We start from the raw sequence: 27,572 nt of genomic DNA, 5'->3' as shown, positions 1-27,572 counted from the left end.
TCTCTCTGTCCCCCTCTTTCCTCTACATCTCCATTTCTTACTTTTCCTCAACTCTCTTTTCCACCTTTTCTTCTCTTTCCTGCTTTTCTGCCCCACCCCCTCAATCTTCCACTGCCAAGTTAATCACACTCTCAAAATGAAAAGTTGGCACTTCTGCTACCACCCCTAGAAAAATAACACCAGACATTAATTCTTAGAGGTTGTGCCTCTAAGAAGTCCTGCTTATGGAAGTTCAGGCCAATATTCTACTGAGCAGAGTTATTCAGACCTGGGCTGCTTCACACCAGCCTACTCCTCCCCACAGTCATCATCATCATCATCTGTGGTATTTATTGAATGCTTGCCAACTTGTACTTCCCAAGTGCTTAGTACAGTGCTCTGCACACAGTAAGCGCTCAATAAATAAGATTGATTGATTGATTGATTACTGTGTGTAGAGCATTGTACTAAGTGTTTGGGAGAGTACAGATCAGTGGAGTTGGTTGAAATGTTCCCTGCCTTTATCTAGCTTAGACTGATTATGCAGTATGTTTCCTACATCTACTCTAAGTAGTAAATACATTGTGGTTGAGGATTTTTGAGTGCAAGTTAACTGTCCAAAGAGTTCAGAGTGGACATCATTTTAGTCCTGTGGTTGTGAAATATGAAAGATTAAAGCTTCTCAGGGTACGACAGCATATTGCCATCAATCATTTTATTTATTAGTAATCTGTGAATCAAATTGACCAAGTAACACATTCAAGACTGTCAAACCACTTTAGATTGAAGGTTCCTGCTTATGCACCAAATAATTGATTTAAATACTATTTTAATGAGGTATGAATTATGGATTAAAGTGCATTGCTTCAACTATACTTTGTGCAAGATGTGTGTGTATTTGGGCAGGGAATGTGTCTACCAACTCTGTCGTATTGAAATACAGTGCTTTATTGCCAATAAATATGCTTGACTGATTATGTACGTGTTTATACTACACATAATTGAGTATTTTATTTTCATTTTGATTTGTAGCTTGTACATGCAGTGGTCATGCAAATATCTGTCACATGCACACAGGAAAATGTTTCTGCACAACCAAAGGAATTAAAGGAGATCAATGTCAACTGTAAGTAAATATGATTTAGCATGTTGATTCAAATTTGGTTCTAGCTAAGTTGCAGGTAAAATAGACTAATTTTGCCTATATTGGTTCATTGTACCTTCACTGTGGCACTTGCCGCAAAGAGCAATACTTCAGAGTTTGGTTAAAACATGACCCTACAATTTTGCATTAGTAAAATGTGTGCTGCAAATCTTTGTTCCTATTACCTTTAATTGATGGTTATTGGATATATTTTTGAATGGCATAGCTTATCCCTTATTTACATTTTCAATCAAGTTCCAAAGTGTGTTGATTTTGTCTTATCAGGTACATTTGCTACAAATATTTAAATTAATATTTACACTAGATTTGAAATTTTAGATATGCTTTTAGTTGGATAATAGTTAAGGCATGTCACAACATAAATACTAACTAGTGAAATGTGCATCTTTAGTTACGGTGAATAATTACAGTGTGCTTTGGTACTGTAATCATATGGCTCTTTTACTATTGGCTAGTCCTTAACATTTAAAAATATATGAGTGATATATGTGAAATATGTTCATGTCAAAAATATTGGAATTATTTCCTAGTTAAAGTTATTCATCCTACTTAGTGATCATTTTACAGTTGTGGAAACTGAGGCAGAGAAATGACTTGCCCAAGGACACATAGTGGGCAAGTGTATTATGAAGTACATGACAATATCATTGGAACAAGAGATGGAAGTATGAGAGGATACAAGGGGTCAGAGGAGGGAAATAAAATCTGAAACAGCTGGTGTGGACAGTGGGCATGGGAGTCAGTAAGGATGGAGAAGTATTGTTACTGGAGGAAGGCATCTAACTGGGATATATACGTTTATATTGTATGGCAGTGGATATAGGTGTGCACATACAAATATATGAAATGCTTTGCTACCAATTTCATTCATTCAATTCAGTCGTATTTATTGAGCGATTACGGTGTGCAGAACACTGTACTAAGTGCTTGGGAAGTACAAGTTGGCAACATATAGAGGTGGTCCCTACCCAACGATGGGCTCACAATTTGCATAAGCTAAAACATATATGAAATCTCTTTATAACTGGCTGTGAAAACTGTATTGATGCTGTCTTTGAAGATGAGCTACTGATGTTGAGACTTTATCCTCATATTCCGTGTACTTGTATAGACTGGCACATGATAGGCAGTTCATTCTACATCATATCCCCACAGATATTCTCCTATGTTTTGGAATAAGTAATTTACAGTCCGGGGATTTTAAAAAAGATTTCCCTTAGAATTTCCCCTTTAGCCTCTGCTCTATATTTTATTGAAACACATGTGTCTGTAACTCTTCCAGTTATTTCCCCTTTGTGCTGTATCATTTGAAGTTACATTTCACTTTGGCTTTTAAACAGTTCTCCTACCTTCCTAGGTTAGATTCTACCCACTTCATTTCACCGTACTGCACCTTGTCGGGTATCCTGACATAAACCAGTATTTCACGAGTCCCATCAAGTGGAAATTAGGAAGTGTCTGAACCAATACTCAAATGTAACATTTTTTTTCCTAAGTCCTTTTATTTTTTTCCAGGCATGAGCTGAATAGAAGCCCTTGCACTCATGTCTTCTACTCCACTTCAACAAATGTTGTACTTTATTTATTTAGCCTACTTACCACAGTGGTTTCAAGGCACATACCCAAAAGATTTATTTACAACATAAAAGAGATGCACATTTGTTCAGGCGGTGATTCAAGATGTTACATGACCTTGACTGTCAGTGGGTGATTTTACTTCTCGCTTAATTTCTTCATTCTCCTGCATAATTCATTAAGAGCTAAGCAATTTTAGATTTGAGATAATCCTGCCTCTTTCCTGAAGTTGTAATATTTCTTATCTATGGCCACTAAAGACTGAATTCAACAGTCGCCATATATTTTAAGCAGAACACACGTAACATAAAATGTACTTAAGTGGAGTTGTTGCATAGTTAATTCCCTGCCTGTCATTTAGAAAATTTAGTGGAAAATGTTGCATAATTTTGAATTATTTGTGCTGATCCTAATTCATCTAGAATACCAAAAAATATTTTGGCAAAACCAGTGCCTTAGTATTTTGCTAAATGGTGATCTCCCTAAGGGAGTGTTTCTATATTGAGATCTCCACTGTCTGACCTTTTCTTGCTTCCCAAGGCCCATCCTTCATGCTTTTGGTACAGTGCTCTGCACACAGTAAGCACTCAGTAAATACGATTGAGTGAATGCTGAGGAAGTTTATCAGAAGAAACAGTAGAGAGTACAGACTTGAGTTCTGATTTCGGCTCTTCCAATTGCTTGTTGTGTGACCTTGAGTAAATCACTTAACTTCTCTTTGCCTCAGTCTCCTCAACTGTAAAATGGTGATACCAACTCTCCCACCTGCCTAGACTGTGAGCCCCAGGTGAGAAAGGGACTATATCTGATATAATCAACTTGTACCTACCCCAGTGCATAGAACAGTGTTTGATCCATAGTAAGTGCTTAACAAATACCATAACAAAAGCATTTGTGTAGCTGAAGAAAAATCACTATCCATACATTATTGTTTTCTAGAAGACTTTATACAATGTGATTTATTGTAACTTTCTGCATAATTGATCTATGAACTCTTTGAATGTAAATATTCATTGCTCGCCATAAGGTGAGGCATAAGGTGTTCAAGCTGATTGTTGGGTGAGCTAATATGCAATTTTAGCACTGTGCCGATTACTCAAATAAGGATCCCTGTGAAGATTTCAAACTCTTTTTGGACAGGGTGAAAGTTAGGTTTATATTCTTGTCAGGCCGTCTATTGATTAAAGAGTTGTAGCTGAAGGGCTGTTTGTTTTCTGTCATTTTAATTGTCCATAGTGAGTGAGCAGTGAGCCCGTACCTCAGGGATTTGGAGGGTTTGGAATGAGGGAAGCTACACAAAGCAAATCATTTCTTAGAGACTGGAAAGCTATAGGAGAAGAACCACTCTTTTGAGAATGACCGTCTCTTTCTTAGTCTTAGTAGATTGGTTGTTTTAGATTGAAACTGGAATTGATTCTGAATAATTAAATAAGCTGGGCTAATGAAAATCTTTATAAATTTCATTTTTTATTTCATTGAAAGAAAATTGGGTCAAAACAAAAAAAAATCTTTGCCCATGAAGAATGAGTATTTGATTGCTACCTGCGAAGCAGGAAGATAAGTTAGGAGAGCTCTATGAGCCCTTTGGATTTTGTTTTAAACCGTGCTTCATGCCTCCTCCATTGGAGAACGTAGGTCCCCAATTTATTTTCTCTGTGATTGAAGTGGCAGTTCCTGAGGCAATGCAGGAGGTGAACCCGGAAAGGGCTGGAGAGGTAGGGGGGTTTATAGTGCTAAGTGCTTAGTGCTGTGCACACAATAAGTTCTCAGTAAATATGATTGAATGAATGAGTCTCGTGCTCAAACCCCTCTGTTTCCCCCAGAGTCGGGTCAACCTGGCTCTCCTTTCCCAGAGCCTAGACCACTGCTGGCCGGTCGGCCACCGATAGACTTTCTGATTCCTTCCTGAAAGTTGCAGGGGGCTTCCCTATCCCATCCTGCCTAGTCTGAAAAAACTGAGCTCTGACTCCATTTGCCCCAAACCCGGCCCTCCCCCACCTCATGCCCAATGCTGGAGGAAGGGACCCCCATCTATCCCAATGTTGGGCTGAAGCCAACCTCCTAACCAGGGAGAGGACGTGAGAAGTGGCATGAAGAGTTTTCAGGGAACTGACAGATCAGTTAGGCTGCTGAGTCCAGGTGTTGTAAAACTGAGTTACAAAATTGGCAACACTACAATAAGGCAGTTCTTCAGACAGTTGGAGACAACGTCCAATTGGCAAAACATACAGACTTAAGACATCGCGTGACTAACTGGTTGTTTGTCCCACTATTCGGGCACCAGCAGTCACAACCGCCTGTGCTGTTTCCATAGGTGGTGTAACATTGCCCTAAACTGGCCTCCCTTCCCGTTCCTACCACTTGTGAAAGTGGCTCAGCAGGGAGGAGTGCTTGGAGCTACTTGACCTGCTCTATGACTTTGAACAAGGAACTTAACTTCTCTGGGCCTCAGTTTCTTCATCTGTAAAATGGGGATGAAATACCTTTTCTTCCTCCCCCCTCACTCAGCCCCATGTGGGACAAGGACTGTGTTCATCATTTAATGGTATTTAATGAGGGATGGTAGTCTCCCCTTTCTGCCCTCCTAGCATGGGTCAGGACTGGAGCAAGGCCTCAGCGTGGTTTGGTGGAGGCTGGCAGAGGTCCACCAGCAATGCAACTCAGCAGACTGATGGGAAGGAGGCCAATTCTGTGAGCTGCTGGTGCTTTTGTCCTTCCCTCTGGGGCGGGAATTACCTAGAATTCCAATGTGTCCTGCCTGGATAGCGTCAAATTGCTGAAACACCACCACAGAATCATTTCTTATTAGATTTCATTTTTTTTCTTTACCTCTTCTTTTCATATTACATTTCATTTGTTTTATTCAGCCTGAATTTCTGCCTGGATTTATGACATTGCATATCACACTCAGTTTTGTATATAAAAATATTTTAATGTGCGATCCATCCTTGGGTGAAAGGCATTATGTAAATTATTTTTGATGAAACTGCCATGTTACTTATTTCTAAAATATGATATACTATAAAAAATCCAAGGACGTGAAGTCAAGGGGGAGCACAGAGATCATTCTGAGGACATGGGGAATGAAATCATTCAAAGGTTTTGGACTCCATCCTGAGAGAAAGTGGTTCATGAGGAAGCTGGTTCAATCTCTCATCCTATCCTGACTGGATTACTGCATCAGCCTCCTCTCTGATCTCCCATCCTCCTGTCTCTCCTCACTTCAGTCTATACTTCACTCTGTTGCCTGGATTATCTTTGTACAGAAACGCTCTGGGCATGTTACTCCCCTCCTCAAAAAATCTCCAGTGGCTGCCTGTCAACCTACAAATCAAGCAAAAGCTCCTCACTCTCGGCTTCAAGGCTCTCCATCACCACACCCCCTCCTACCTCACCTCCTTTCTCTCCTTCTACAGCCCAGCCCGCACCCTCTGCTCCTCTGCCTCCAAACTCCTCACTATGCCTTGTTCTTGCCTGTCCCGCCATCGACCCCCGGCCCACGTCCTTCCCCTGGCCTGGAATGCCCTCCCTCCACACATCCGCCACATCTCTTCCATCCTTCAAAGCCCTACTAAGAGCTCACCTCCTCCAGGAGGCCGTTCCAGACTGAGCCCCCTTTTTCTCTCCTCCTCATCCCCCCTTGCGCTACCTCCTTCCCCTCCCCACAGCACTTGTATATATTTGTATAGATGTATTACTCTATTTTAATTGTACATATTTACTATTCTATTTATTTTGTTAACGATGTGCATATAGCTTTAATTCTTCGTGTTCTGATGATTTTGACACCTGTCTACATGTTTTGTTTTGTTGTCTGACTCCCCCTTCTAGACTGTGAGCCCGTTGCTGGGTAGGGACTTTCTCTATATGTTGCCAACTTGTACTTCTCAAGCGCTTAATACAGTGCTCTGCACACAGTAAGCACTCAATAAATGTGATTGATTGAATGAAAAAAATAATGGAAAGAATCTGATAAAGTACAAGTAAAGGTTTTTGGAGTATTTACACATGGAAAAGCTATTAAAATGTGGTTACATTAATTCATTTTAAAATAATCAAACCTTAGACCTCCAAGCTAGTATTGTGTCTCCCAATCCATATTCTTCTGTCCATAATCCTACAGTGTTTTCTGTTTATGTCTAGAGAGACTTTTTGGTGGGGGGGTTTGGGGTGTGTGAGAGTGTGTGTGTATGGAGAGCTTAGAGGAAAGGAAGAGAGCATAATATCATGGTACAGACCCCCATTATAATACTCATCTGTTGCACTTTCCCATTATAGTAGTCCTGAAGTGTGATTCCAATATTCCACATGGTACTCTTGCTGTTAATAGTGTTCTGGTTTTGTCACGTAGGCACTGTGAGCAGCAAGCATATAATAATAATGATGGTATTTATTAAGTGCTTACTATGTGCAAAGCACTGTTCTAAGCACTGGGGAGGTTACAAGGTGATCAGGTTGTCCCATAGGGGGCTCACAGTCTTAATCCCCATTTTACAGATGAGGTAACTGAGGCACAGAGAAGTTAAATGACTTGTCCAAAGTCACACAGCTGACAGTTGGCAGAGCCGGGATTTGAACCCATGACCTTTGACTCCAAACCCCGGGCTCTTTCCACTGAGCCACGTTGTGGGTTGGGTGTATATCCCAAACTGGGGTTAGGTGCTTTCCATAAAAGTTGTAATTCCTTATATATAGTGGTCTTTTGTATTCTAAGACGATACTGCCATCAGTGAGTTTGTATGCATGCCACGTAAAGGACTGAAAAGACTGAAGCAGAATCGATGCTCTTTCCTGTATTGTTTCAAGGAAAGAAAGATCATTCTTGCATTCATGGGTTTGTCTCTTGGGTCTCTTTCTGTTTCTAGCTCCATCTCCTTGGATCCACCCTTCATGAAGTCCTTTTTTTAAAAAAAAAAATTGTGGTTTTTAAGTGCTTTTTATGTGCCAAGTACTGTACACATCACAGGTTCCACTGCATTAGTTATGTATTTTCATTATCACTGATAGAAAGGGGGAAAGTATGTTTGAAACTCCTTACACTAAGCTCAGATATTCTTATAATAGACCGAAAACAACTGCACTTTAATCACAGCTCCCAGACTAATTCAGTGATTTTTTTTGTGGCTGCCATTGGTATGGATTGTTAACTTTGTGATGTATAAGTACTTTGCAGGAAATGCAAAGTTTAATAACTACATAAACAGAACCAAGCAACTCTAAATATTGGCTAATGATAAATCTTACAAGTCTATGGAAATTGGAACTTGTAATTAATGAAATTGCGTCTTTCCCAGTGATTTCATACAGAGATCAGCCGTGTAGTCATTAATCTTTCAGTTTTTGCTTGTCTTTACAGATAATCTTTTCCTAATCTTTTAAACTAGTCAGTCATACTGTTTAATTGAAGGAGGAACTTTCCAAATCTGCTGTTTGACAATTTATCTGAGAGGAGTCGTCCTTACAAATTCATTTTTGAAGGATTTCAAATAATCCATTAATTGTGCATGGTATTTGGAACTACTTCACATTCCAGTCTGGCATCAAGTCTTGTGCTATTGGAATGTCTCTGAAGAATGTATGCCAAAAGCAAACTCAGAACCATTGGTCCTTCAAAACTGCAAAAAGAATATTACTTTACTTGCCAGCCCAAATGAGGAGGTGTCCAGTCAATTAAAAAAATCCCCATCTGTGTGGCCAACCATTCTGTTTAGGTTATTTAAGTGCTTCCTGTGTGCCAGGCACTGTACTAAGTGCTGGGTTAGATATAAGCTAATCTGGTTGGACACAGGTAAGGTCCCAAATGGGGTTTACAATCTTAATCCCCATTTTACAGGTGAGGGAGGCACAGAGTAGTTAAGTGACTTTCTCAAGGTCACACAGCATTCATTCATTCAATTGTATTTATTGAGCACTTACTGTGTGCAGAGCACTGTACTAAGTGCTTGGGAAGTATGTCGGCAACATATAGAGACGGTCTAGAAGGGGGAGACAGACAAAAAACAAATCATGTAGACAGGTGTCAATCATCAGAACAGATAGAATTATAGCTATATGCACATCATTAACAAAATAAATCAAATAGTAAATATGTACAAGTAAAATGAATAGAGTAATAAATCTGTACAAATATATACAAGTGCTATGGGGAGGGGAAGGAGGTAGGGTGGGGAGATGGGGAGGAGGAGAGGAAAAAGGAGGCTCATTCTTGGAAGGCCTCCTGGAAGAGGTGAGCTCTCAGTAGTGCTTTGAAGGGAGGAAGAGAGCTACCTTGGCAGATGTGTGGAGGGAGGGCATTCCAGGCCAGGGGAAGGATATGGGCCGGGGATCGATGGTGGGACAGGTGAGAACAAGGCACAGTGAAGAGGTTAGCGGCAGGGGAGCGGAGGGTGCGGGCTGGGCTGTAGAAGGAGAGAAGGGAAGTGAGGTAGGAGGGAGCGAGGTGATGGAGAGCATTGAATCCGAGTGTGAGCAGACAGGTGGTGGAGCAGGGATTAAAACCCAGGTCCTCTGACTCCTAGGTCCATGCTCTATCCACCAGGTCACCCTTCTTCATTTGAAGTAGATTTTTCTGCAGCAGAATGTCTCCAATATGGTCCCAAGACCAACCCACTCAAGTGAAATCTCACAAAATTTCATGCTCAGAAAGACCACCATAAAAAGAAGGGACTCAATCCATCAGTCACTGATATTTATTGAGCACTTACTTCTTTTATAATAGTATTTGTTAAGCACTTAACTATGTGCCAGGCACTGTATTAAGCTCTGGGGTGGAAAAAAGCAGATCGGGTTGGACATAGTCCCTGTCCCATGTGGACAGTCTCAATCCCCATTTTACCAATGTGGTAACTGAGGCCAGGGGAAATGAAATGACTTGCCCAAGGTCACACACCAGACAGGTGGCAAGCCAGGAGCACACTTAATGTGTGCAGAGTACTGTACTAAACATTTGGGAGTGTAGAAGGGAAGATGGGATTGCACTGCTAACAAGTTGCCCTTCCAGTTAGTAGCCTGAGTAGGCTAAAAATTACTCAGAAAACTAATGAAGACATATAAATCAGTGGATGAGGGGACTGTTCAAGAGTATGATATGATAGACTGCCTTTCTATTGATGATGATCCTTTCTGTTTAGGTGTTGAGAAGTGGCATTAGTAAATATATTCTCAGACTTTTCTATATGAGCAGTGTAAGAAAGAATTAGTATGCATTTTCTTGAAATTTTCTTAAATAGTAGTATTTAAATAGGTGACTTTAACTTTTTGATTCCTGATTTTACCTATTACTTCCTTTCTAGTGGTTTTGTGCCCTGAAAAATGAGTTTGGTCTTATTTGGTATAGCTCAGTTGTATGTAGTAAAAAGTATTCTTGATCAATTTGCAGTAAGCTCCTGTTGATGAACTGTCAGGGAGTTATAAAGATGGAAAAATTAGGTTACTAGTTATTCAAAATTATGTACCATTTTAATACTTAAAAACTCAAAATATTGTTTATAACATAATTAAATGTCAATCGCATAGTGGTATTTATTAAGCACTTACTATGTGCAGAGTACTATTCGAAATGCTTGGGAGACTACAATACAAGAGAAATAAGCAGTCACATTACCTCCCCACAACGAGCTGGGGGAATACTTTGAAGTTCTTTGTTGAAAGTTTTTAAGGAAAATGTGCTAGATTCTGAGGATTTCATACAGTAATTATTCAGTTCTCATGTTAATTGGAAGACAGTGAACTCTGTTCTTTCTTGTGCCATAGTAATTTGGTAATTGAAGTTTATAAGGAGTTATGGTTTTTAGTGTTAGGGTCCAGTGACTATTGGTAGAGGAAGCTGATCCTCTAACACTGGATTTCCACTGGGTCTTTCCCCTTGGGAGAGAGGCTGCTTAACCCCCACCTTCAGGAATCCTGACAGTCCCTTCGCCAGCCAGGGAGGGCTACTTTCACTCCCTTTCTTTTGTTGTCATGCTCTCTTTCTTCCTCTGTCTCTCTTAACCTGAGTAGCAGGGATTAGACTGTAAGCTCGTTGTGGGCAGGAAATGTATCTGCTATACTATTATATTGTACTCTCCCAAGTGCTTAGTACAGTGATCTGCACACAGTAAGCGCTCATAAATACAGTTGACTGACTGACTAGTAGAAAGAACAGAGATTTGGGAGTCAGAGGACCTGGGTTCTAATCCCAGGTCTGTCACTTACCTTCTTGGGCAAGTTACTTAACTTCTCTGTGCCTCAGTTTCCTCATCTGTAAAATAGGGGTTCAGTCCCTGTTTTCCTACCTGGGCTTTGAGCTCCAAGTGGAACAGGGACTGTTTTCTGACCAGATTTTCTTGGATCTACTCCTCCTGAGATGGCACTAAAGCTTTTACTTCTCTTTGCCGCTAAACTCTATTTTGTCTTCCTTACCTATCTTTTCAGCCCCACTGCATGGAGGACCAGTCTCTTGCCCCTCATTGAAATCTTGAAAGTATGGTTATTTGAAATTTTGCTTTTAGTGCTCCAGTTGCTTTCAGAACCTACTCTGAAACATTTTCATTTTCTTAAAAATGGATAATAGCTATTCTTCAGCCTCATACTCCCTGATCACTTCCTGAATGTAGCTTGAGAGGATTGTTTCTAGACTTACTGTCGATAGCATCCCATCCTGGATTATTTGCACACCTTAAATGTTGACTGTTTCATTATTGGAGTCAGCATTGGTGTTAAATGCTCCTTTAGGGAGAAATGTCATTTCCCTTCCTGCTCATTAAGCGATGCAGCCATTCATTCAGTCGTATTTATTGAGCACTTACTGTGTGCAGAGTACTGTATTAAGCACTTGAGCGCTGTATTAAAGGCAATCACTTTTCATAGTTAGGATTAGGTGTCTTGAATATCCTCTGCTCCTCCTCCTCCTTCTTGTCTTGGTCCTTGTCCGTGATTTGGTGGTTATATGCCACAGTACCATGTGTGCTGTGGTTATTCAGCAGTCATGGCATACAGCTTTGCTTGAATTTCATATTCATCAAATCTTAATGACAATATTTGTATCTGTGATGCTCACAGGTGCTTATTTCTAGATTGATCTGCAGCAACAATGTAATAGTAATAATTACAGTATTTAAGTGTTTATGTGCCAAGCACTGTTCTGATCATTGGGCATATACAGGGTTATCAGGTTGGGCACAGTCCCTGTCCCTCATGGGGCTCACAGTCTAGTTAAGGGAACTGAAGCACAGAGAAATTGAGTGAGTTACCCAAGGTTGCCCAGCAGACTGCTGGTAGACCTGGGATTAGAAGCCCTGTCCTCTGACTCCCAGGCCCATGCTCTATCCACTAGGCCATGCTGCTTCACAACATCGCCAAGATCCACCCTGTCCTCTCCATCCAAACCGCTGCCTTGTTGGTTCAATCTCTCATCCTATCCCGACTGGATTACTACATTGGCCTCCTTTCTGATCTCCCATCCTCCTGACTCACCCCACTTCAGTCTATTCTTCATTCTGCTGCCCGGATTATCTTTGTACAGAAATGCTCTGGGCATGTCACTCCCTTCCTCAAAAATCTCCAGTGGTTGCCTGTCAACCTTCAAATCAAGCAAAAGCACCTCACTCTCGGCTTCAGAGCTCTCCAGCACCTTGCCCCCTCCTACCTCACCTCCCTTCTCGCCTTCTACAGCCCAGCCCACACACTCCACTCCTTTGCGCTAGCCTCCTCACTGTGCCTCGTTCTCACCTGTCCCGCCGTCGACCCCTAGCCCACGTCCTACCTCTAGCGTGGAATGTCCTCCCTCCACACATCTGCCAAACTAGCTAATACCATTAATTGATGGATTGATTGATAACAAATAAGAAGGTATCTTGAAGAGATAGCTGCAGCCCTTCAATGGCTTCCTTAATGCCATCCCCCACTGGGGATGACCTTTATGAAAAATAGTTCACTTGCCAAGATATGAAGTCATTCCTTTAACTCTAGCACTTAATCTCACTAATACTTTCACTCTAACACTGCAATACTCAAAGTCATGAAAAGTGGCAAAACTCCCAGATCTGATGCAATCAATTCAGCTCTATTGTAAAATTGGGAATAGGTTCCCGTGTTCATGGCCTTGAGTCTCCTTGTCACTAGACTCAAGGTTTCTGTGCCACAATGTGTAGAGACAAAGAAAGGAACCTGGATTTTGCAAACGGTGGGTGTCGTAGAATTCAGGAAACAAGAACCCCCAGTGCTTAGAACAGTGCTTTGCACATAGTAAGCACTTAATAAATGCCATAATTATTTGTTCTCTTCATTTTTCCATAACTCACCTAAAAACGGTACCTGATTCTCAACTCTGTTCTTCCACCTTGTAACACTCTCCCCAAATCTGATAGATTACATCTTTGGGCATACTCGGAGCCTCCCAAAATCCCACCTCCTGCAACAAGCCTTCCGTGACATGAACATCTCAAGCTATCCAACCCAACAGCCATTTTTGGTGTAGGCAAAGATCTGTCTTCTTTACAGTGCTTACAGTGCACAGAAGCAGCATAGCCTAGTGGAAAGAATTCAGGCTTGGGAGTCAGAAGGCCTGGTTTCTAATCCCAGATCTGCCATGTTCCTGCTGTGTGACCTTGGGCAAGTCATTTCCTTCTCTGTGCCTCGGCTTCCTCAACTGTAAAATGGGATTCAGTACCTGTTCTCCCTCCTACTTAGACTTTGAGGCCTATATGGGATAGAGACTAGTTCCAACATGATTTTCCTCAGTGCAAGCTCTACCTCAGTATGCAGAACAATGCTTGACAAATAGTATGCACTTATCAAATACAACAGTTGTTCTCATAATTATTTATTACTAATAGTTGATCTAAGAGTCCATTGTATATGAGTCCCCAAATCGGTTAGCTGCACATTCTATTTCAAACCCAGTGCTGGAAGAAGTCAAGCCCTACAAATGGAAAGGACTAATGTACTGTTTCTGATTCTTCATAAAAAAATCTAATGGGATTAGTATCCTAATCTTCTAGAGAGGGTCTGGCCCAATAATTGATTTGAGAAAAAAGGTATTACAGTAAACAATTGGATGTCAAATGGAAAATGTACATCTTTCTGACAGACCAAAGCCAGATCTCTGTTAATAAAAGGAAACAGAGAAATGAGGAAATTGGTTTCATTCCAGGTATGAACAGTTTCTTTGAAAATATCCAGTTGATTGATAAAAGTGTTTTTGACTTGAATTGTTCAGATCATTTCTCTCTACTCTCTGCTGTGTTTTGCTAGTGGTTTTTTTTTTACCTTTCCCATACGTAGCTAAAATGGAGTTATGCTTCCTTTAGAAACATTTATTTTTGGATTTGTAATATAATGTACTAGTTTTGACCTGAAAGATTTGTAATCTTGAATGCTGACAAGCATAAAAAAGAAAATGCATTTTCCCGGTAAATTAGTCGCTTGTCTAGGTAAGCACTTCTGATGCTGTATATTTTCTGGAAAGATTCTAGTATAGGAAGATGTATTTAATCTTCCAACAACTATTTCTAATTGGTGAACTATTCACCTGTATTTATATTGATATATTTTATGGCCATTTTTAAATGGCAAGCAGAAAGCCAACTTTGTGACGGTTGAGAAGAAAACCACTATACCTTTTTGTTTCAGATTTATTACCAATTATTAATGCTGAAATTTTGTCATAAAAGAAACAAAAAAGCATTTATAAAAAATTTCAATTATGTAGATATACAGTATTAAAGTGGATTTTATATCGCAATTAACAGTGAAAGATATAAAAACGCATTTTTCCCATTCTAAGGATGGCAATTATTGATGATTAATATCTTGTAGTTTAGAATCTTGATTGCTAAATTTTACATGCAATAATACCTAATCTCATTTAGCAATCACTGAATCAGTGAATAAGCAGCTATTTCACTAACGTTAAAGCACATTTTGTAGCTATAATATCTTCATTACTATGTTGGTAGGTGAGGTGTTCACATTCTAAAAATTTAGTATTTATAAATTTGGGAATTTATGTGAATTAAAAAAGAATGGTAAAACATTCAGAATTCTTGGCAACCTAATAATGATTGTGATATTTTTAAAGTGCTTACTATGTGCCACACACTGTATTAAGAGCTAGGGTAGATGCTGGATAATCAGGTCGGATACAGTCCCTGTCCTAAATGGGGCTCTCAGTCTAAATACAAAGGAAAATGGATTTTGCACATTTTGCACCATTTTGCACAGAACTATGGCACAGAAAAGTAATGAGACTTTCCCAAGATCACACTGAAGGCAAGTAGCAGAGCAGGGAATAGAACCCACATAATCCAACTGTAAACTTACTGTGGGCAGGAAATGTATCCGTTATATTGTATTTTCCCAAGCACTTAGTACAGTGCTCTGCACACAGTAAATGCTCCCAAAGGGGCCTGGAGCAGGTGTTCGCTGAAGCTTGCCCCTCTCCCCACTTCCCATCAGGCCTCGTGGAGAAGCAGCATGGCTCAGTAGAAAGAGCCCGGGCTTTGGAGTCAGAGGTCATGGGTTCAAACCCCGGCTCCGCCAATTGTCAGCTGTGTGACTTTGGGCAGGTCACTTCACTTCTCTGTGCCTCAGTTACCTCATATGTAAAATGGGGATTAAGACTGTGAGCCCCCCCCCATGGGACAACCTGATCACCTTGTAACCTCCCCAGCGCTTAGAACAGTGCTTTGCACATAGTAAGCGCTTAATAAATGCCATTATTATTATTATTATTATTATAGTAAAGGCAATTGACTAATTATGATGGACTGAGCAGCATGTGCTTTTTCATTTGGGCCACAGTGCTCAAGTTTGAATAAAAAATTGGCAGTGTTATTGAGTTCAGGAGAAGGAAATAGTCCTAAGGATATAGCTGCAGGGAGGCCTCAGGAGAAAGAGACCTCTGGGAGGTGATTCCTAATCATGGGGTTGGCTTGTATATTCCCTTCACCACATCTCAGGAACAGAAATGGGCCCCAATAAGAGTCCCTTGGTTGATCTTCATCCAAGAACCTGCAGCAGCAAACTTCTAAACCCTGCTCCCAATTCTTGCTCTTTCAAAAAGTTTTTGGTAATGCTCTGAATAATAACTCTTTGTATCCTTGAAGTGTAAGCTTCTTGAGGGAAAGGACCATGTTTTTTTTCTTTTTGTTGTTGGTCTCCAGGGAAAACCTACGTTATCAAAGCCAGGTGCATGTTTCCAATTTTTACTTCCGTTACAGTGTGTTCTGTCCAGATAGATAGCATCATTGAAAGCTTTCAATGTTCCCCAATAGCATCCTATCTGAAATGCATAGTGTCTAGTGAAATCATGTATTTTAAGAGAACTCACTGTGTTTATTGAGCACCTATTATGTTTAAGAGAATTGTACTAGGTGCTTGAGATCTTAGAATAATAATTGAAGAGGCAGGCTTTGTCTTTGAATAGCTTACAATCTAACAGTAAAGCAGGAAGATGTAAACTCAGTCAAGCAGTGGTATTTATTGGGCACCTACTGTGTGCAGAGCACTATACTAAGCACTGGGAAAGTACAGTAAAACAAAATTGATAGGTATGTTTCTTGTCCACTAGGAGTTCACAGTCTAGAGGAAGAGCTTACAATGTAGAGGAAAAAGATGAGAAAGTGATGGATAAGCTCTGAAGGGTGGATACATGAAAATGTATATATGAAATGGGAGTTTCTTACTTACAGTAGCGGTGCCCACAGTTTACTAACCTGGGTTCAGAAACAATGTCCTGCTTCTTCACTTTCTCATTTTGAACCCCTGGATTATAATTCTGCTTTCTTTGGTTTCCCCCAAACCATGCCATACCCCTCTGTTAGCTCCCTTGTGATTTTAACTGTTCATTAGTTTCTGTTCCATAAGCTTAACCTTCTTGTTTTGGGCTCCTAGAGCCTGGCTCTGGCCCTTCTTGTCTCAGGTTCCCAGAGGCAAGCCTTAAATCCCCCATAGAAACCCAGAGCTGACCTTCATTTCTAGGACATGACTCTCTTCTCCAACATTGGGCAAATTAGGAGTTGTCCAACTGCTTCAGATGATGGACGAGGCAAAGGAAATCTGAAGGACAGAGTTTCCTTCGATCTAAATCACTCAGGTATCCTTTAGGAGTCTTGGAAGCAGTAGTTAAGTAACCTGAAAAGAACTGTGTTCCTGCAGTCTGACCTTGCATTTTTCCTATCCCTGGAGAACTGTAATAATTAAACTTAGCAAGCTCCTGGCTCTCAGGGATTTTTAGGTGTCTGATCTCCTGTGCTAAGCACAGCATTACAGAGGCTCAGTGAGAATGTTTGCCTTGGGGAAGACGGCACTAAGCTCAATGTTTTTCTAGCATCTTACCCTCTTGGTAGCAATCATCGAGTAACTCATTAGGGTCCTCTTGTCCAGTATAACATCACCAGGCATTTGTCTGGCATTTTTCTTTTCCCAAATACCAGTTCTCACGTTTAATGCTCCCAACATCCCCGAGGCTTGGGAGAGGCAAGTATTATTATCCTCTGATGAGGATTTCCAAAAGAGGAAACTGAGGTTCAGGGATTTTAGTTGACTTGCCCTAGGTTACACAGTAGGGCAGTCATCACACAGCAAGTCTAGATTTGTTCTTAGTAATAAATTTTGGAAAGACTGTCAAGGCTCTGGCTTGGCAAATATTCACAGTAATGCAAAGGAATGAATGACATACTTGCATCATTAAGATTTCCTCTTCTGTCAAATTCCTCAGTGAGCCTCAGGAAAATGTAGATGATTTCAGTAATAGATCCCTTCAAAAAAATTTCTAGCATTCTCCATTTTTGTCTTGAAGTGGAAGCATGCTATGCTGCACAAAATTTCCACTGTATTGAAGCTTTGAGGGATGACTCAAATGCACTATTATAGTAATTCATCACATGACATATATGCAATTTAAATGATTCCTTCCTTCATGACATCTATGCATTTATACTATGCCTGGGACGTCTTTATATTAAATGTGGAAGTTTATTGGAATTTATCAGTATCGAGAATTTAGAAGTGGTTTTAACCCACTTAGCCATTTGTTTCACATTTTGAAAGCCAAAAGTAATGTATAAGGATAATGGGCAGGCAGTGTGGTGTAGTGGGAAGAAAATAGAGCAAAGCACCAGAAGAGCTGGCTTCTAGTTACCTGTTCTGCTTCAAATAGTTCTTCCACACATGGTTTTGGCTCTCTCTAGAGTAGTAAAGGAATCTTTTGACCAGAGCAACCCCCCAAATGATAATAGCAATATTTAAAACAAATTCCCATGAAAACTTTATCAAGAGAGTTAGAATGGATGTTAAAACAGTGCAGCTCAAGCCCAATCCCAGTAGTTTGTTCTCTACCATTAGGCCATAAATTCCCCCATCACTGACAATGTCTACTCTTATTGACTGCACACAGGTGGGACATGTCCATATGGGATGTGGACTGTGTCCAACCTGTGTCTTGGATCTACCCAAGTGCTCAGTACAGTTCCTGGAACAGTGTGGGCAGGCTTAAAAAGAGACAGTCCTGCCAGGGAAGCAAACTCACTGGGCAATTCAGAGCTAGGTTTACATGCAAACAGCTGCTGGAGGGAGTGTGGGTCAGAAATGGTCTCTTCAGAAATTATGTGAAAGTAATTTCACATGGTCTTACCACTGATAGTATCAACTTTGAAAAAGACAGCTGTATGTATTAGATACTCTGAACAGGGAGTCAGAATTAAAAAAACAACAACTGGTGATGAGGTAAGACCCCACAGCTCCGAGACCTCCACTAGAGGAGGAGCCAGCGGGTGGCGGGTGGGGATGGTCACGCTACCTACTTGTTTTGTTTTGCTGTCTGTCTCCCCCTTCTAGACTGTGAGCCTGTTGTTGGGTAGGAATTGTCTCTATCTGTTTCTGAATTGTACTTTTCAAGCGCTTAGTACAGTGCTCAGCACACAGTAAGCGCTCAGTAAATACGATTGCATGAATGAATGAAAACACAAAAGGCATCTATGTAGGATTATTCAGAAAGTGACTCGATCCTGCCCATAACAGGACCGTATCCTCTGGGCTTTCTGGTCCTGCAACTCACTGCAAGTTCTGCTTTTGACTCTGGCAGTGAGAACTCCAGAGAGGCAGAGGCAGTTTAGAGCTGAGATGAGATGAACAGCAGTGGGAGGTAAACTATTGGAGCAAGTGACGGAGGCATCTGTGGCTGCAATAGCATCCTGAAGTTCTCAGCACTTATTTCCTGCCTCTGCCCAGGGAACGTCTACTTAGCAGCATCATTAGCAGCTGCACCAGTAACTCTGGGGAGTGAGCTGCGGTGGCAGCCACTGCTATTATTTTTCTCCTTCTGGTTTAGCTTGATTTTGAGTCTCTGCTTGTCTTGGTGGGCATCTTCAGGCCTGTTTGTGTCTGTGTGCATGTGAGTCGGATGTCCCACACATGTCTGCTGTAGCTTTGCTTTAATTTTTCCATCTTTCCAACTTTTTCACTCTTCCCTCTTCTCACTCCGCCCACCTCCACTTTTGAACCATTAGTTCATTATTGAGTGCTTAATGTGTACAGATCACTGTACTAAGCATTTGGGAAAGTATGTCATCCTGGAATTCCAATTTTTTAATTGTGTTTGTTAAGAATTTACTATGTCAAGCAATGTCCTAAGAACTGGAGTAGGAACTCATTAATTGGGCCAGATGCAGTCCCTGTTCCATAGTAAATTAGGAGGGAAGACAGGCATTGAATTCCAATTTTTTGCAGTTGAGGAAACTGAGGCACAGAAAAGGTAAGTACAAGTCACATACCAGGCAAATGGCAGAGCTGTGATTAGGACCCAGTTCTGCTGGCTCCCAGGCCTATTCTTTATCTACTAGGCCATGTTGCTCTTATTCTCCTGCTACAATCAGGAGCTGAGATGATTTAGACACTGTGATTACTAAGTCACGGAATGCTTTTCAGAATAATTCATTTGAGATGGTCAATATTTAGAACCACCAAAAAAAGTTTTAAGTGTTCCAAAAAAGCATTCAACAGAGGTTTTATCATTTAGGTCTTAATGCCACTGAGTTCGTAATATCAACTTTTATTTTCAAATTGTGAAAATATATGCAGTCTATATTCACACAGCATAAAGGAGTGCTGTACCTAATCAAGCATTTGCAAAAATTGAGTTAAAAGTTTTCTTGCTGGAGTATTCAGAAATTTGAATTTTTTGTTTTGGGAAATGTAACACTTTTGAAAACGATCTTAGTTTATGACTTTAATTAAAGTTTTAACTGCTGACCATTAAACCTAGTGAAAGAATTGAGTGTTTCAGATAATGTACTCAAATTTTCTGCAAATATTGAATAATTCACATAGAGTGAATTTTTGGATCATTTTCATGGAAAGCCTGCCAAAAGAGAGTTTTTCTTTTCGGGAATCCATTCTCTGCCATTTCATTTGTTTAATTTATTGAACATTTAGTTGATATTTTGTATTCATGCCAAGTTACTGCCACAGTAAGTTGAAATTTTGAAGTGACAGTAAGAAATTCCCCATTTATAGCTGGTTGGTGACATTCCAAATTGAGGTATTCATTATATAGCATGGTTTTAGGAAAGTAGATGTAATTCAGAATATAAGGTGCTGACAAAAGAAGAAAAAACAGGTCTACAGCAAAAGCAATTCTGTTACATTACAGTCAAAACGATAGAGTATCATTGCTGTCATTACACTTTTTAGAATTTGGGAAAATAAATTGATATAGAGTTGTTATTAAATAATAATAATAATAATGGCATTTATTAAGCATTTACTATGTGCAAAGCACTGTTCTAAGCGCTGGGGAGGATACAAGGTGATCACGTTGTCCCACATGGGGCTCACAGTCTTAATCCCCATTTTACAGATGAGGTAACTGAGGCTCAGAGAAGTTAAGTGACTTGCCCAAGGTCACACAGCAGACATGGCAGAGCTGGGATTTGAACCCACGACCTCTGACTCCAAAGCCCGTGCTCTTTCCACTGAGCCACGCTGCTTCCCTGAGCCACGCTGCATGGAATCACATACTATTTTATAGGAGTGCACAGAGATTGTTAGCATCATATAAAAGCATTATACAAAGTGTTATACATTAAAAAGATCACATTATTGTGTGATTTAAACAAACTGACTTGGGACAAATTTCCACGTGGGTATGTGGAACAAATGTGGTTTCCTCGGTTATGGAAAGATGGTAAATGTAATTGGAGCCTATTATCTTGTGCAGCCTTGAGTCAAAAAGCTTGAATAGAGTGAACTATTAGACTGTGAAAAAAGGAGAACCAAAGAATCGAAACAGCTTGAATCCAGTGTGTGGAAAGTTTATAAAGAATTACAAGCATTTCTCTGGAAAATAATTTCCTTTCTCTATAGTGTATTTGGTTACCCATATAGAGCCTTCCTGCCATATGAACTCTTTTCATTACTCACTAATATTATATAATGCCCTTCTCTGGATAAACGAAAGGACATTTTGTCACGTATATATGGGATTCTAATGTATATAGGCTAGCCACTCACCAAACACTAGTAACACATGTATTCTTGTTTCCATAAAAATTATCACTGAACACATGCTTTATTAAAAAAATTACAATGGAAAACTACACATGCAAATAAGGTCATTAAATACATATTTTTTTCAAAAACAGTAGCCTATTCACATGCCCTTAGTGATGTAGTGCTACACTGATAAATGAAGAAAAAGACACTTGTCTTGAAGGCCGTGATATGCACTAGGTTTGATTAAGGATTTTTGGGTGTGCTGACCTTTATTCTGGCTATATTCTTGTTACCGATTTTTTTAAAAACTTGAACTTGCTAATTAATTGACACTATGGTAAGGTTTCTATAGGGACTTCACATGGCACAGTAAGGTAAAAAAATATGGTTTACTTAAGCATCAGCTGCCAAAATTTGGTAATGACAGCTGGTGATCTTTTATAACTACCCCAGTGCTTGGCACATAGTAATGCTTAAAAAACACAATTATTATTTTTATTACTTTTATTACTGTTCATTTGAGATGACACCTTGGATACACCTTGAGAAGCAGCGTGAAATAGTAGATAGAGCATGGGCTGGGAGTCAGAAGGACTTGGTTTCTAATCCTGGCTCTGCCGCATTTACTTTATGGTACCTGTAAATACTATGTGCCAGGCACTGTTCTAAGCATTTGGGTAGAGACGAGCATATCAGTTTGGACACAGTCCCTGTCCCACATGGATCTCACTTGTCTGTTGTGAGACCATAAACAAGTCACTCAATTTCTCAGTGCCTCAGTTACCTCATCTGTAAAATGGGCATTAGTGCTGTGAGTCCCATGTGGGACGTGGACTGTGTCCAACTTGATTAGCTTGGATATACCCCAGTGCTTCGAACAGTGCCTGGCACATAGTAAGCATTTAACAAAATGCTATAAAAATACACGATTGCTCCTGGTGAGCTCCTGTTATTGTATATGATGTTGGACCCTGGCTGCTGTATCATTTGTTCAAATTTCACCTGGCATTGGGTGCCTTGCTAGTGTGATGCCTGCTGTAGCTCACTAGAGATTCCCACAGTGATCATGCTGGTGGAGAACAAAACTGGTAATTTTGGAAGGTTCTCTGGAAAAGAGAGGCGGCAGTGCTAATTATACTCATTTTTTGTCTGGCCCCACTGTAGTCACTCCTTAGGAGAGGGTGACTCCTGATTGATGATGATGTCTGCTGAAATAGTGAGAAGGAGTGGAACCATCTGCTTATGACATCAAAAAGAGGTCCTTGAAGGTCAGAATAATCTTGCTGATTACGGCATGTGTTGTCAAATACATTAGAATATTGGATCCACTTTTGGATCCAATGTTCTAAAAGGATAGGAAGAAATTGGCAGGGGTCCAGAGAGAAGTACTAAACTGATTTAATGAATGGAAAATAGAACCTGTAAGAAAAGCTTAAAATAATTGGGGCTGTTTGCGCTGGAGGATATGATGCTAAATGGTGAGTCGATAACTGTCTTCAGGATTATAATTTTTTCTTTTTTATAAGGAAGACATAGTTCACTCTGAGTGTAGAATGCTATACAAGTAGAAATGTGTTTAAATTATAGCTGGAGAAAGGTCAGTTGCACTTTGGAATGTTTCTGGACTGTCTGGGTGATAAAAAAGTGTTACAAGCTACCCACGTATGTTGTAGTGTTTCCATCTCTAGAGAGCTTTTAAAAAGAGAACAGTCAAGCATAAGTCCTGAATTTCTTAGTCATGCCTGTGGCAGGGAACTAAGCCAAATGGGCTTTCAGCTTCCCTTCCAGCAATATGATTTTACGATTGATGTTTCCTAGGCAGGGGAATCTCCTGCTGGGAATGAACAAAAATCTTGAGAATATTTTGTAGGAATATTCTCTGTGTGCCTAAGCACCTAGAATTGTTCTTTGAGTGGATGCCAACAGCCAATCTGCATTCCTTTCTGTAGCCACCCCGCCCCAATTGAGAAACAGCGTGGCTTAGTGGAAAGAACACGGGCTTCAGAGTCAGAGGTCAGGTGTTCTAATCCTGGCTCTGCCACTTATCAGCTGTGTGACTTTGGGCAAGTTACTTAACTTCTCTGTGCCTCAGTTCCCGCATCTGTAAAATGGGTATTAATCAATCAATCAATCATATTTATTGAGCACTTACTGTGTGCAGAGCACTGTACAAGCCCCACATGGGACAAGCTTATTACGTTGTATCTTCTCCAGCACTTAGAGCAGTACTTGGCACATAGTAAGCACTTAACAAATGCCATAATTTATTATTATTATTATTCCTTCCTGTAAGCCTCACCCCTTTCCTCTCAGTAGCCCTTTCCGCTTTCCTTTCCGTTTTGCTGGTAGCAATTTGAAGGGTTCAGCAGGACCCTAATTAGCTGACCAGTAATCATAGATGAAAAGGACATAAACATATTTGAAGATGGCATCTGGTCCACCACCTTGGTGTCAGACAGATGGATGGCCAAGTCATCTTAGATAGATGTTATTCCAGATAAGTCTTTGCTACAGCTAATACTTAGTCCTAGGTACAACTTAGTCTCTGGTGAGATACAAACAGTAGTAGGAGGAGGATGTTAGAGCTCTCTCAAGTCCAGTTCATTCATTTATTCATTCATTCAATCATATTTATTGAGTGCTTACTGTGTGCAGAGCACTATACTAAGCACTTGAGTTGTGTCTGGTTCTGTCTGTGCTTGCCTAATCCAGTCTCTGGAACTATCTGACTGAACCTTTGAGGGGAGAGGCAGGGAGAGAGGTGAGGGAGCCAGAGTGGCTTTGCAAGTCTTCCAGTGAAGCCTCAGTTCATGGTCTATTGTAATTAGTCTGGTGTATAAATAAAATATCTAATGAGCACTGTTCAGTGTAGCCCTTTCTGAAATATCTGAAAATACAATAACATTAAAGAATTCCTCAGATTTGCTTTGCTGCACATGAAACCTCTGGAGTACAACAAACATATGCTTGGGACCGAGGGTGTCGGCTTTGATAGTTTCCTAACAGGTGTCAGTGCTTCTTAAACCTCATCTGTTTACTCCCTGTTTAAGTTAACAAGTTTATGACATTAAGCCTTTTTCAGTGATTCCGAAGAAACTTTATCAGGTATGCTCCAGATACAAAAAGATCCAGAGGGGAGTTCTTACAGTTGGTGCCAGAATACTTCAGGGCATTGCAAATAGAGGAAGTTAACAATTGGAAACAATTGAACTAGATTAGGGAAAGGACAGCTCTGAAACGTATATAGCTTCCTTCATTCCAACCCTTCCAGATCTGTAGTAAGTTTCTTTTAGCAAATCTGAGTGTCCTTTTTGTTTGAATGTTGCAATTCACCAGAATTCCATATTTTCTGGTAGCTACTTTAATTACCCTTAGTTGTTTTGAAACTCAGGGGCTCTCTGTGTTCCATGAGTGGAAAGAAAATAAATGTGATTGTGTTTGCAATCACACACAATCTTTGTGTGTGCAAATCACTGTAATAATAATAATAATAATAATAATAATAGCATTTATTAAGCACTTACTATGTGCAAAGTACTGTTCTAAGCGCTGGGGAGGTTACAAGGTAATCAGGTTGTCCCACAGGGGGCTCACAGTCTTAATCCCTATTTTACAGATGAGTAAAAGTGCTGCACGAAGCACTTGGGAGAGTACAATGTAACAATAAACAGACACATAGACACATTCCCTCCCCACAGTGAGCTTAGAGTCTAGAGACAAGCTTACAGTACTGAGCACTTGGGGGAGTACAATGATAAGAGTTGGTAAACATTTGTGAAGACAAATGTCACTGGAAATTTCAAATCACGGGTAGGCAGTGATGCCATAACAGAAGAAAGGTCATCTTATTGCATAAGATTGGAAAACTCAGCAGTCTGCTAACTTGTAATCACTATCACCCACCTCCCAAATAAGTGCAAGACATCATGGATGCACCAGAGGCCTAGAGAGATATCACATAGGTTATTTCGTCTGTCAGAGGAGCTTGGGAGATGTGCAGATGACTGAAGCTAAGCAAGAGGCTCAAGTGCTCTGAATTTTAGCTACAAATACAGCCAATACAAAAGCAGCGTCTAAATCATCAAGACAAGTAAATTTCAAACTCTTGGAATAATAAGGAAATGTTCCAGGGTCTTTCCAATTTAAAGGTGTAGGTGGCTCAAATGTTTAGTCAGCCGTACTCTTAGGCGTTCAATTGTATTTCATTTTCTCCTTTTTTATTATTCATTCTCTTCACATTACAGCAATTAATTTTTTTCCAAAATAGTTTGATTGGGGCTTATAAGTGTTTCCATATGGATAAGAAGTCTAGATTTTTACAGCTAAATTAAAACAAAAAAACTGTTTTGCAATCTACAGTCTTACCCGGTTGCAGTCACTATCACATTCAGTTTCTCAGATTTGTGCCTCTGTACTTGCAGTTTTGGGTGTGCAGCCAAAGAAATACAAAATGAGAATCATGTTCAGTTCAATCAGTGCTATTTATTGAGCACTTACCATGTGCAGAGCACTGTACCAAGCACTTGGGAAAGTACAGTGTAATAGAGTGGGTAGATGGAATCCCTGCCCACAAGAGAGCTTACAGTCTACAGGGGGAAACAGCCTTTAAAATAGATTAGAGAAAGGGGAAGACTAAACTATAAGAGTATCTACATAAGGGCCGTGGGGCTGGATGAAGCAGCGAGGCCTAGTGCATAGAGCATGGGCCTGGGAGTCAGAAGGACTTGGGTTCTAATCCCACCTCTGCCACTTTTGTGCTGTGTGACCTTGGGCAAGTCACTTCACTTCTCTGGGCTTCACTTACCTCATCTGTAAAATGGGGGTAAAGACTGTGAGCCCCATGTGGGACAGGGATTCTGTCCAACCTGATTATCTTGTATCTACCCTAGCACTTAGAACAGTGTTTGACACATAGTAAGCACTTAACAGATTCCATCATCACTAAGGGGTACACAGTCAAGCGCATAATCGATGCAGAGGTAGGGAGGAAAGGGGAAATAAAGAGGCTCAGTCTGAGAAAGCCTCTTGGAAGAGTTGTTAGAAATGAAGAATATATGAATTGATGATTATCTAACAAGGTCCCAGACTTTCCTGCCTCTCCTCTTTCCTTGTGCCAGCTTCCTTCCCTTCCATCATCTTGGCTTGTTGGCATTGTTTTCCTTCCTCCTCTGTATTTCTCTCACCGCACAGGGTACCTATGGTGAAACGTTACATTTATTGGGACATCCTATGTTGGAAAATACAGTCCATAGTTTAGCTTTTGGTGAGAATATTTGAAGAACAGTCACTGTTCGTTTTTCACATGAAGTATTTGAAAGCCCTGAATAATCTGTCCTGCTGAAAAGGGAAAATGAGACATAATTCAAATGAGGACGTTTTGCAATAGAACAAGCAAAATGGATTCTGTATTCTTAGATATTTTGAATATGTTGAGGGAATATAGAAAACACAAAGAAAAGGAACTTAATATTTCAGAGCATGTTTCTCACCACTGATTTAGAAGAAATTAAGAAGACTACATCTTGTAGTGTGGTGTATTTTTTCCATCTCCCAGAAAATCATAGGAAGCTTCATGTGAGTTTCATTTTCAGTGGGTGAATATAAATAGGATTATGAGACATTTTAATGACTGGTCAAAGAGTTTTGTGGCTAGACGACATTATTATTAAAACAACCATAGATAAATACTTTTGCAGTTAAGTATATTCTTCCATTTGTCATTATAAGTATATCAATGGAAAGTGAATAAATCATTCTTATCACTGCTTTTCTGAGTAAAAAGTATTTTAGCCTCAAATAATAATAGAGTTAGAAAGGACTTCAAAGGATCATCTGATTCAGTCGCCAGTCTCCAGAAAAATGAATGACAAAACCATCGATAGTAATGATTATGGCATGTATTAAGTGGTTCCTATGGCCTAGGAACTGGAATTCACAGTCTCTAGGCTATAAACCTGTTGTGGGTAGGGAGTATGGCTGTTTATTGTTGTATTGTACTCTCCCTAGTGCTTAGTACAGTGCTCGGCACAGAGTAAGGACTCAATAAATGCAATTGAATGAATGAATGTATGAACAAACCAGTTTCAGCCCCATTTTACAGATGAGAAAACTGAGACCCAAGGAAATTAAGTTCTTTGCCCAGTGTATTTCAGTAGGGGAAGAGCTGACATTAGAACCTAGTCTCCTGATTCCCACTCCTGTGGTCTTTTCATTAGACCACACTGCCTCCAGATAGTTGTTTGTCTTCATTAGGCCATTCCAGTATTTTTTCCACCCTGAAAAGCAAGAAGTTTTATTCCATTTTTTTCTCTTTTTCCGTGTTCAACAAATTGGAGAGATCAACTGGTCAGCATCCTCTCCCACAAAAGTCCTTTATATACTA

General features: G+C 40.2%; 1 protein-coding gene across 1 annotated transcript in view; it reads left to right on the top strand.

Annotated features, from left to right (window-relative positions):
* Positions 1–27,572, top strand: part of ATRNL1 (attractin like 1) — a 602,420-nt gene that overhangs the window by 161,605 nt on the left and 413,243 nt on the right. Inside the window, exon 20 of the mRNA XM_038758614.1 lies at positions 1,012–1,105. Within this exon, the coding sequence (XP_038614542.1) occupies positions 1,012–1,105 (94 nt within the window). The remainder of the gene's footprint in view (positions 1–1,011; positions 1,106–27,572) is intronic.

The sequence above is a fragment of the Tachyglossus aculeatus genome, chromosome 16 (genome assembly GCF_015852505.1).
Source record: "Tachyglossus aculeatus isolate mTacAcu1 chromosome 16, mTacAcu1.pri, whole genome shotgun sequence".
Taxonomy (NCBI): domain Eukaryota; kingdom Metazoa; phylum Chordata; class Mammalia; order Monotremata; family Tachyglossidae; genus Tachyglossus; species Tachyglossus aculeatus.
Note: the sequence above shows the minus strand (reverse complement) of the source record. Positions and strands in the feature narration are given on the sequence as shown.